The 12,433-nt window shown below is 38.5% G+C and overlaps 1 protein-coding gene across 1 annotated transcript in view; it reads left to right on the top strand.

The window, feature by feature from the left end:
• Positions 1–3,004: 3,004 nt before the first annotated feature.
• Positions 3,005–12,433, top strand: part of LRRC2 (leucine rich repeat containing 2) — a 55,720-nt gene continuing 46,291 nt past the window's right edge. The window contains exon 1 of the mRNA XM_030469766.1: positions 3,005–3,129. Within this exon, the coding sequence (XP_030325626.1) occupies positions 3,005–3,129 (125 nt within the window). The remainder of the gene's footprint in view (positions 3,130–12,433) is intronic.

The following is a 12,433-nucleotide window of genomic DNA, read 5'->3' as shown; positions in this document are numbered from 1 at the left end:
AGTTGCTTCTTCTGCCACAAATTCTCGCCATGCATGAGTAAGCACCCTGAAGAATCTACATTTAAGATAAGTATAGTTTCTGGCTGCTTGCCAGGCTCTCTTTTCTGGGCAACATCTCATCATCAAGAAAATGGTGGTGTCTGAACTCTGGGAAATACACATCGTGGCATCATGCTTGATATTTCATGTCCATTTTTTGAACTAGGGAATAGAGAAAACAGCAGCCCTTGGAGGAGTTATAGATAGCAACAAAGTTTCACCTTTGTCCTGACGAATATTTCTAAAGCCTTAGCCACCCTGTGATCTGATCAGGATTTGTGGCTCTGCTGTTTCTGAAAAGATTAGTCCTGAGGAGTTATGATGGACACCTCTCACTTGCCTCCACACTCTTCCTCTGCTTGGCTTTACTATTATAATAAAAAACAACTAATGTATTGAAGCCTAATTCAATACGTGGATAAAAACTGTGTGAACTTATCTGACCTGAGTGTCTAATAAATCAGTGTCTCAATAAAGAACAGATGACTTAACCTGGGAGACAGGGAGGTGGGGAACAAGTCAAGGATATAGAGTACTTTCACAGTTTATTCAGACTTTGCATTGATTAAGGCCATCTAGTTCCATCTAGAGGTCAAGTGTCCAGCTGCCACTTCACCATTTCGTAGCAATTCAGCTCCTGCAATAGCCCTTCTACCAAAATACACTGCTATGAATCAGTTCATTAAAATGAATTAGATCCTGCTGAGTGAATGCTGGTCTGCAGCTACTGTGAGGGGGAAGTCCTTGTCACTATGTTTCTTGATTTGGGCGGCAGAGGAAAATGTTTTATTTTATGGAGCAAACAGTTTCTTAGTGAATATGTTTTAGAAAGGTGCAGCTGATTATAGATAAGCCTTTCCACTGAGAATAAGGTCACCATTCTCATTACACTGCTATTAATGGGGTTTTGACTCAGCTGTTGTCAGCAGTTGATTCCAGATAGGGTTGGAAATGTTTTTGCCTCATCGTTAGTGTTCGTAAAGATAAACAATCAATAGAAGCAGCTTTATGAACAGCTAAGATAGCAATTTATGTAAACATTGTAAGATACAGAAGACCATGTCATAGAAAAATGTCTCTGACCAGTCTCTGTGCCAGTACTTTAGGGTATTTGTAAGGGTGTTTCTTTTTAAGATGACAAATAAAGTGGACAGGTAAGCTTTCCTCTTGGTGTACCTACGCATAATCATTTTAGTCTACGCTGTGCATTTCCCAGAGGACATGAGGGTGTTTTGCTGGCTCAGAAGAAATTATTCCTTTATGCATCACGTGTTACAGATACATAGGTGAAAGGGAGTGAAAGATAAAAGGGACAGTAATGAAGTTGCAAAGGGAAAAACGCAGAGAGGAAATAATTTCTCCTTCCTTCTCAGTATTATAACAGAAGGACAGATAACAGCCCCAGCTGAAGGATGTAGAAAAAATCATCACAGTAAGGTGAAGAAAAAAATCATCAGAAGGGTGATGGAAAAAATCATCACAGTAAGGTCTGAGGAAAAAGTAATAAATATAAGCTTGAAAATACCCAGTAAAGAAAGGGGAAAATTGCTTTTTAAATGATAGTAAATGGTCCACTGGGGTTTTCTTCTTTCCTTTATTTTTTTTTTTTCTTGAGCTTATGAATGGTATAATAAATGTGGTATCTAGTGAAACCTCAAGCAAATATCTGATTTTGTTTTTCTCTGCTTTTATCTTGGTAGAAAAAATTATTTTTAAAGGCTTCAAACTTCTGTTTTGTAAGACTTGTTTGCAGTGGTTCAGCAAACCATTTTATAAAAAGCTAAGCAAGACAGAAGTCCTCTGCAGAAAATCTAGTTGCATTTCATGAAAACCAGTGAATTGTGATGATTGTACCCTCACCAGTGACTCCAAGCAAGAGAGTACAGTTTTACCTGTTTTATTAAGATTTGTATCTGTACTTGTGTTAGTGATTTAGTAGGAGATTTATTTCGGCTGTTGATATTGAACCAGTGCTACCGTTTAGGAAGGAACACCATGTTGCCAGTCATGTTGTGCTTCACAAGATGCAAATCTGGGGTCTCAATCTCTTGTGGTTGTTAAAGATAATACAGCGTGGTTTCTTCCTTGAGTAAAAAATAGGTTGCATTCATATTGGGCCAAGCTCAAGCACCACACCTGCTAAAGGGAATGAGAGCTGTTATGGACTTCAGCAGGGGCAAGGTTCCTGCAAGAAGTTTCTGTGGTTTTAACTAAAGATGGAAAGCTTGTCAAGTTAGGATCCAGTTCAGCTCAGTCTTTAACTGCACAGGACCTAATACATGGATACCAAGCCTTTGATTGTTGGAAGGTAATTCTACTTATAGTAATAAATGGGGACCATGTGTTCACAATCCTTCACCTTATCTCTGTCTTAGGTAAGTTTTCATTGTATGTTACTGGCTGGTCTTTCAATGCCTTTCACAGAGAAGCACCTACTGGAAATTCCCAGATTCCACTGGAACAGGATAGGTTGGCTGCATAACAATCAATACATGAGAACCCAAGATGAAGTGCTTTTGCATGTTTTACAATGAATAATATCTGTATGAGCTCTCTTTTAATATTAGTTACATAAATTAGTTACATAAAATTAGTTACATAAACGTAAAAATACAGTCTTTAAAGTTATTTTCATCAGTGTCAATCAAATTAACATTTCTTTTCAACTGTGTCTTTATTTTGGAAAGGGAAAATTGCAATAAATACAAAAAAAATCAACATTTAGCAGTTGCCATAGGTTTTATATAGAAGTCAATTGCATACTACATTGATTACTGACAGCACAAAACCCCAGACAAATTAGGTAAGATGGAAAGAATACTATGTTAATATTTCTTATGACTTTGCTTTTTTTCCCAGATAATTTTAATGAAATGTGATTATTTGGTTCCTTATTTTTCTATTATTTCTTTCCTAAAGTGTTCATGATGGCTTGTTCTTGCAGGAGAAGCTTAATGTCAACAGTATGGGGCATCAGGTGATAATATTTGACTTTTCTCTCATAAGAGGACTGTGGGAAACTCGAGTTAAGAAGAACAAGGAACGTCAGAGAAAAGAGAAGGAAAGATTAGAAAAAAGCTCGTTGGAGAAGTAAGCCAACTTTCCTGCCATTTATTTTAACTGAATCCATTATTATTATCCACTAACAGTGGCATATGCTAAACATTATCAGATGATACAAATCTTATATTTTTGGGTTTGATTTCAATGATTTCACACCTCCTTTCCTCAGATGATTGTAAGAAAAATGCAGCACAAATTGTGCTTCTATTTCATTGGAGTCCCTGCTCTTTCTTATATAGACTGTGATTTACTAACAGTGTATTTTATTGCCTACTGTGTAGACTTAATTTGGAGAAAAAAATAACACATTTTGTACATTTTTATTGCTTATATGCTATATAAAAGTATGGCTATTATAGAATTCATGAAAACATGCTCATAAAATTTAATTCTAAGAAACACTTTAAGTCTTTTTGTTGAGTTGACAGGAGAAACAAAAGGAATTAAATAAATGGGCATATACAATTGCTTCTGAATAGGAAAGAGAGGATAGAATAAAACAATTATCATAGGATTTTCTTTCTTGTTAAAATATTAAAAAAAGCCTTGATTGTAATGCTTACATCCACTAATCATGTTATTGTTTTTGTTATATTTAATTTATGGTTTTTTTAAGCAATATTTTGGTTGCTTTATATTCGTTCCCATTAGAGACAGTGAAATATTATACTGTGTTGGCAATGTTGGAAACATGGCATATCATTTTTCCCCTCTGAGAACAAAGTAATAAAAAGACCTTCCTGCTTTAAAAATAAAATGCACAGGGTTAAACAGTGCCCTTGTTTAAAAGCATCATTGTGTTTTGAACCTTTGTGTGGTGTTTTGGCTGTCTCAGGAGACATCCACTCCTTGATTCTTACTGCCAGTGCAGCTACGCTGACAACAAGCAGCTGCGCTAAGAGAAGACCAGGGTAATACAAGACTGAATGCCCTTTCTGCGGACCTTTATTTTCAAAACATCCATAGCTGCAGTCTTGGTTCTTCTATCTCTACTCCAAAGCCTGCATTAAAAACAAAGGAAAGTTAAGCTTGTCCTTCAGATTAAAGGATAAGCTTTCTTTTCGGTATGAGCTGAGGGATAGAAAAAGTTTGATGTTGTGAATCTTTCTTTTATGGTGGAAAAAAAAGTGAATGGATATGGGCTGAAACTTGATCAAATCTTATTTTGTCACAGATGCTACATTAAGAATGGCTTTGCCCAGTTCTAATGCAGATAAAGCACACAACTCGCTACTGCTGTCTATGTCTGGCTCTTGGGGTGCCAGTGCAGCCTTCTTCATAAAAAGAATATTATGACTAGGAAACCACACCTGTAGTTTCTAACGGCACACACTGGTCATCTTCAGAACTGCTAGGAGGTCAGTCCCAGTGCGGATCTGAACATCAACATTCCCCTGACATGTTTTGTTTTGGTTTTCTGGGGTGCAGAAGATAACTTCTGAGTTCACTAGTGCAAAAGCAAACTAGAAATGCCAGGCATTGGAACTTCTGTATGAAAGAAAGAAAGAAAGAGGGTAACCTTATGCACTCTGAGGTAGATAATTCCAGCTCCCATGTTTGTTGTCAGTAGCATATGTTAAGTGTCATTTCTTACTGTGACTTGAGTTTTCCGTAAAAACAGTACAATCTCTGTGCCATTTCTGACTGTGATTATTTGTCTGTAGTCACTCCTCCAGCTGAAAAAGTGGAGCTTGACCTCCTCTTTTTCCTACTAATGAGGTTCATAGTAACTCTGTTATTTTCCTGTGTCAACTGGAGATGGGGAATTTGGGATATGATGCAGAGAAAAAAAAGTTCCAAGTACATTTTCAGCATTCGCAAAGGAATTTATTTTCTTTTTTTAGCTTGCAATTTGCATACAGTACTTTGTCTTGTACATCTTCATGCAATCAAACTGCTTTCCAAATAGTCTTATTTCTTTTACTGCTCCTGGAAAAAGGGAGAGAACACATCAGACTTTGTTTCCTGAATGTGAGTGATCAGTATTTCACCCACTGAAATGAATGGGAAAGTTCAGGTTCATTCTTATAATGCTGGCCTAATAGAATGGAAAAAGCTGGCAGAATAATGGTCAAAGTCATAAAAATATTGGTAAGAAAATGCAAAATTCAGTTAGAGGAAAAATTCTCTTTGTTTTATGAGGTGCTTAGTGACCCCTGGCCTTTAGGTCCTAAAGGTCAAGTCACAAGTTATTTCTTGGATATTTTTCAGTGCTCCCAAAAGTTAGGCCAAAAATAAGATGAGATTTTGCTTGTTGTTATCACAAAAGGATAGATAAAATTGTAATTGTAATTAAATGCTTAATAGGAATAATGTTTCCCTGTAGAAATACATTTCATTATTTTAGGAAGTTCCATGATCAAATTCTGGTATTCTATTCAAAGATTAAAATTTTACCACAGTTAGATAGGTCCACTGAAATCAGTGCTAGTAAGAAACTGTTTTGGAATGGATTTTGTGACGCAAAATAATAATTCCAAGAAGACATGCAAATAAGGAAGTTTCCTGAACTGAGGTCTGCATTCTAGCATTTAACAGTCTAGATATTTATCTTTGCCAGTAGTCGGAGTGAATTCCCAAGTAGGGCTCAAATTAATAGAGTTTCTCTGCAAATATACTTATATAACAGATGAGTTTGGAATCTGTCTTGCTGAGGCTGCTTTTCTTTTCTTAAAAAAACCCAAACCCCAAACAAACAAAATCCAGCTTTCCTCAAAGAAATTACAGTTCACTAATGTCCTTGAGATTGTGATGAGGTCATTATCAGCCGTATTGCTATGTAAAATGACCTGATAACATGTACTGAAATGTAGTATTTATTATTTGAGGAAAAACTCCCAGTTAACCTCCAGGGAAGTTTGCTCATCTTGGGGCAAGGTGATTTAGTTAGTGCAGGGTCAGTAAGCAATCACATATAAAGTTTTTCTCTTTTTTGACTGAAGATTTTCTAATGTGCAGCCCTTACAAATAATTACAAAGCTTGAACTGTGCATTAATGGTAAAATCTTGTAAAGTTTTTAAGAATTTAGATCTAGTGCGAATGTTTAAGCAGGTGGTCAATGAAGGCTGATTCTGGAGAATGAGATTATTCTGAGAGGTTCATATCTGTCTCTGTGAGATATGGGTATCAGATCACTTTGGGTGGAGTCCTGTTTCCCCTTTGGGTTTGTGGGACTCTGGAAGTACAATAGTTTAAGGAACCCCTACTTCTGAGGGACATATATAAACCAGCAACTGAGTATATAACAGAAAGACGCAGTATAGTGTTGTGCAAGAGAAATTTCATTTTGCATTATCTCCTTAATTACATCGGACAAGCCCATTCTAAGTCTCCCACAGGATATAAAACATGGACTGTTACAAAAAATATACATTGTTCTGTGGTTACCTAGATGGTTATATATTCTGGAAAGAAATTTGTGTCTATATCACTGTTTTATATTTAATCTTCTAGATTCTGGTAGTGGTGAGCAAATTCCTATGGCACCCTGAAATCTGGAATGATGTCAGACTAACTTGATGTGGTATGATGGCTTTCCTCATAAATTTTCCTTTCTACTATATTTTTTTCGAAAGGGAATGAAAGTGAAAAGCAGGTAAAGTAAAAACTGATGGCTGACAAATTAAGCATTCAAGTGAGGAACTGCCAGAGGTGTTTGCCCAGATTAGCAGTCTAAATCTTTGCTGTGAAATGGCAGAGCCTCGCTTGTCCATCAACCAAAAATGCAGCAAAGATAACAGTTTGTTCAACTACCTCTTCCAGTGTATCTCTTCTCCAGAATTTTTCTCTCAAGGTCTGGTTAGCTAAATGTGCATGCGTTACTTTTCTTTGCTTACACTTCCTGAATGTTACAAGTCAAATGAAAACTTTCACTCTACACGCAGACAGTGACTTTTTTCCCTGAGAGGTTATGTGTTTCTTTAATAAAATAGATTTGTCTCTATCTTTCTGTCAAACTTCAGTGTTGTAACTCTATTTGTACCTGAACTAAGATTTTGTGATGTTTATCTTTATTCTCCTGCTCAATATCCAATTCAGAAATTTTTCTAAACAAGACTAAAACTCAAATTGCAGAGTCCTTAGCCCCAAACACAAATTATAGGCAACAAGCTGGGAATAGATCTGCAGCACGAATAACCACTTGAGTTATTTACGTTTGTTCTTAGGCACTTGTGCATACAGACCTTGTATTTAATGTATTGCATGCAAACAGGTTTGAAGATAAAAGCTGCTGTTGAGTCACAGTTCTTTAAAATCCATGGAAGAGCATGGCAAAGGGACTGAAATTAAATCAATCCAATTGAATTTGAAGAATATATTACTCATCCATCAGTAATATTAGTCTGGGATGAGCTCCAGTTTAACTGTCATGCTCTTACAAAAATTATGTAAGAACATGTAATGATCCTGTGTGGCTAGTGATTCTAATCAAGAGTACTAATCTAGTGTCACCATGCAGTGTCCTGGCTATTTTGTCCATCCTGATTTAGAGGAAACAGTGTCGTCTAATGAAGCTTCCTTTCTTTACCAAAGCAGCGTAGCTTTTCCTCGAGAACAATGAAGTTGTGTTTGAGGAATGATTACCTGAAGACAAGTTTAGCATTAATCAAAATGGAAATATTGAATATTCTATTTCCATGCTGATCCTGTTTCATATAAAATCATAGGCTTGTAGAATGGTTTGGGTTGGAAGGAACCCTAAAGCTCATCCAGTTCCAATTTCCCTGCCATAGGCGGGGACACCTTCTTCTACACCAGGTTGCTCAAAACCCTGTCCAACCTTGCCTTGAACACTGACAAGGCTGGGGCAGCCACAACCTCCCTCGGCAACTTGTTCCAGTGCTTCACTACTGTCACAATAAAGAATTCCTTCCTAGTATCAAATCTAAGTCTACCCTCTGTCAGTTTAAAGCCATTCCCCCTTGTCCTATCACTATATGCTCTTGTAAAAGTCCCTCTCCAGATTTCTTGTAGGCCTTATTTAGCTATTGGAAACTGCTCTAAGGTCTCTGCAGAGTCTTCTCTTCTCCAGCCTGAACAATCTCAACTCTCTCAGCTTGTCTTTATAGGAGAGGTGCTTCACAAGATAGGTGTTGCATGCCCTCTGACCATCTTCATGGCCCTCCTCTGGACTTGCTTGAGCAGGTCCACACCCCTTTTGTGCTGGGGGCCCCAGAGCTGAATGCAGCATTCCAGGTGGAGTCTCACCAGAGCAGAGTAAAGGAGGAGAATCACCTCCCTTGACCTGTTGGCCACACTTCTCTTGATACATCCAAGAACACAGTTGGCTTTCTGGGCTGCGAGCACACACTGCCGGCTCATGTTGAGCTTGTCAGCGAGCACCCCCAAATCCTTCTCATCAGGGCTGCTCTGAATCCATTCTCTGCCCAATCTGTAGTTTTGCTTGGGATTGCCCTGGCCCATGTGAATGACCTGCATGGTGTATTGTCCTGAAAGCTTACTGAAAAACAGCAATCTATTGGGAAATGTCTTGCCAGAATTAACCTTTCTTCTATACCGTTTACAGTCTGCTTTGGTAAGAAGTGTGTTTTTGTGTTGCAGATATAAAGGTATGAACCGTAACTTTTTTTGACAAACATTGGCAGCATGAAATCAACCTTTTTAAAATTAGTCGGTTTATTCGCATGATTGAAGTAAAGTACTGGAACCTTAGATCTCACCTGGCTCCTATGTCCAGATTTTATTTTTCTTTTCTGTTCATATTCCCCCATAATTAACCTTGACTTGACTAATACCCACTTTCTGAATATTGAAAATGGTAGTTGTTTCTTTAATCTAACTGCAACTTTTTGATCAGTCTCTAGAGGAAGACTAAATATTTTATTGATGAATAGTAATAAAAAGACATAAACTTCAGGAGGGCTGTGATCTTGTAACCAACTCGTTTGTCATATGTGAAAATGTGTTCTTGGAATATCAGGAGCCTTTAAAGTGCTAAGACCAGAAATTTAATTTCTCTGAAAGTATATTAACATATTTAAAGGCTGATTTTATTTGTGTGGACATTTTTTTTTTCCTGTTTGCCATATTATTTTGGGTGCCTTTTGTATCTTTACTGAAAATTCATGCAATAGCCTCTAGATATGACAAATGTGGTGGTAATTCTATTTTATTTGAAGGTTGTCACCAAAGGAAGACTGAAAATGGTGTTCATTTTCATAAAGATGTTTAAAAGTACCTTCATCTCAATTTTTTGACAATGACAGGGCTGAATTGATCCCTTTGGCATGATCTCAATTCTAACCTGCAAATTACAGCTTTGCAATCTTTGCTTAATGATAACATACTGGCTTGATCTAAGCTGCACCTCCAGGCCAGGAAGGCTCGTGCTGTAAATTGTTAGGACCTCTGCCCTTGGGATATACCTTATTTTCATTCTGAGATGCACTGTATAAAATTACGCATTTTTATTGCTTGATTATTAATTCACTTTTCATCTGTTCAAAATGTGTTTTACATAGTACTTAGCCTCATGACCATAAGCTTTCTTTTAAAGCTAAACAGAGCATGCTGCTATCATCTAATATATTGTTGTGGTTCGAGCCCAGCCAGTAACTTGGAACCACGCAGCCGCTCGCTCACTCCCCCCTTTCTTTCTCCCCCCGCTCCCGGAGGGATGGGGAGGAGAATCAGAAGAATGTAACTCCCACGGGTTGAGATAAGAGCAGTCCAGTAACTAAGGCATAATACAAAACCACTACTGCTACCACCAATAATATTAATGATAAGGGAAATAACAAGGGGAGAGGATACAATTGCTCACCACCCACCAACTGATACCCACCCTGACCCGAGCAGTGATCTGGACCTTCCGGGTAACTCCCCCCAGTTTATATACTGGGCATGACATGCCATGGCATGGAATACCCCTTTGGCTAGTGTCCTGGGTTCAGCTATAGCAGTCATTTTTCTCCTTCTTAGTAGCTGGCGCAGTGCTGTGTTTTTTAACTTTCAGCCTGGGAACAACGCTGATAACACCGATGTTTTTAGTTGTTGCTAAGTAATGTTTATTCCAACCAAGGACTTTCTCAGTCTCATGCTTTGCCAGGGAGGAGGGGAAGCCGAGAGGAATCAGAGACAGGACACCTGACCCAAACTGGCCAAAGGGGTATTCCATACCACAGCACATCATGCCCAGTATAGAAACCGGGGAGTGTTACCCGGAAGGCCCAGATCACTGCTCGGGTCGGGCTGGGTATCGGTCGGTGGGTGGTGAGCAATTGTATCCTCTCCCCTTGTTATTTCACTAATCATTATTATCATTGGTGGTAGCAGTTGTGGTTTGTATTATACCTTAGTTGCGGGACTGCTCTTCTCTCAACCCATGGGAGTTACATTCTTCCGATTCTCCTCCCCATTCCTCCGGGAGCGGGGGGAGGAAGAAGGGGGGGAGTGAGCGAGCAGCTGTGTGGTTCTGAGTTACCGGCTGGGCTCAAACCACGACAGCTAGTTTGGGTCAGGTGTCCTGTCTCTGCTTCCTCCCGGCTTCTCCTCCTTCCTGGAAGAGCATGAGACTGAGAAAGTCCTTGGTCAGAGTAAACATTGCCTAGCAACAACTGAAAACATCGGTGTTATCAGCGTTGTTCCCAGGTTGAAAGTTAAAAACACAGCACTAAGCCAGCTACTAAGAAGGAGAAAAATGACTGCTATAGTTGAACCCAGGACATATATGAGTAAATTTTACACAAGACTTCCAAATCAGTGCATGATATCCATGTTGAATTCCTAAACAGTTTTAATTTTTAACACCTGTCTTTCTTCTGAGGTCAATATTTCACTGACTGATTTGGTTATCTGCAGTTTTTGTTATGCGCGTTTTGTGTTATTTGGCTAACAATGTAACATGACCTCCTGAGATGTGTGTTTTGTATGTGTTATCAGTGAAGTGTCAGAGGGCAGTTTATTATTTCATCTTTAATGTAGGTCCCTTCTTGCTAATTTCTATATCCCTTGTGAGAGACTAAAAAATTAGATCTGAGCCCTCTGCTCTTGAGCTCCTGGGGTCTACATGACAGAAGGTAGTAGAACAGTTCAGTGCCTTACTTTTTATCAAGAGCTAGACTTTTTGACCTCCTCTTTCTGTTTGTTAGGTTTCTAACATCCTTAGAATTTATACTGTGGGGAATGAGTCAGTCATCTTGCGTGCATGAATGAAGAGCAATGAATACAAGAAAAGCATCTTGGGGGCAAGCTTTTTTAGTGCATTGAATTATGCACTGAGATAAAATCTTTATTGCTTTAGTAGAAAAATCAAAGAATTCTATGGAAATGAGAGGGCTGTAATGCAGAATTAAGCTTCATAGAGGGACAGAAAAGCTGTGTGTGGAGGACTGGAGAAGGATGTGAGAAACAACAGTACATCAGTGGTAAGTAAAGCTAGGATTATTTTGAAGATTAAAAAAAAAATAATGCCAGAATTTTGGTCTTTTTCAGCTCGTGACATTTAACAGTTCACATCTTTTTGTCTTCTTCCTTGAGGATTCAACGAACTTTCCCCACACCCTCCCTGCCCACTTCACCTCCCACCCACCTCCCACAGGAATACAGAGCTTTTGTAGGTGATTAGCTATGCACACTGGTAGAAGAGTTTTGGAAAAAGATGAGTAGGTGGTCTGGGCCTGTGTATTTTTCTTACAGTATATGAAAGTACTATTTTCTAGCTTTTCTAGGGATCTATTACTCTTGCATTGTCTTCCCTCTGTTGTGCTGGTGGTCTCTGGAGTTTGAATGACAAATTGAATTGGCAAGATCAACACTAAAAAAATGAATTGGCTCATGTGTCAAAGCATCTGAAAGGGGTGTTTCGACTTTAATGTCTGCTTATATGAAAAATTCTGTCATCTGAGTGCTTCCAGACTATAGCTGGAGAGGATACCCATTAGTAGAGCTGCCTAGTGCAGTCAAGTACTTGTGTGTCTCTCAGCCTGTAACCAGAAGTATCAGATGCAACATGTTGTGAAGGATCACAAAATGGCCTAAAGAGCTGAGTCTTCTCTAACCTTTTTATTTTGTCTTTGTTATATCAAGTCGCTTCAGAAAAAAAATTTGAGATGTTGTGGGTTGGTGATGGTCTCTGCTGTGGTCGTAGCTTCCATACCCCTCTAAGGACTCCCCAAGCTGAATGTTGTTGGAAATGTTTTCTGTCTGTCCAGTCTTTTTCTTCCTAACTCATTAAAATGTCACAGCTTGCTGTGGTATAAATCAGTCCACAATTAGACACTGACAGAAAATGGGAGATTTACTTCAAATATGTATTTTTTTTTAATTCTCAAGCCTCCTCTACTGACAGTAAATATCAGAAAGTCCTCC

This window comes from Strigops habroptila, chromosome Z (assembly GCF_004027225.2).
Source record: "Strigops habroptila isolate Jane chromosome Z, bStrHab1.2.pri, whole genome shotgun sequence".
NCBI lineage: Eukaryota > Metazoa > Chordata > Aves > Psittaciformes > Psittacidae > Strigops > Strigops habroptila.
This window is presented reverse-complemented; position numbering and strand designations above follow the sequence as displayed.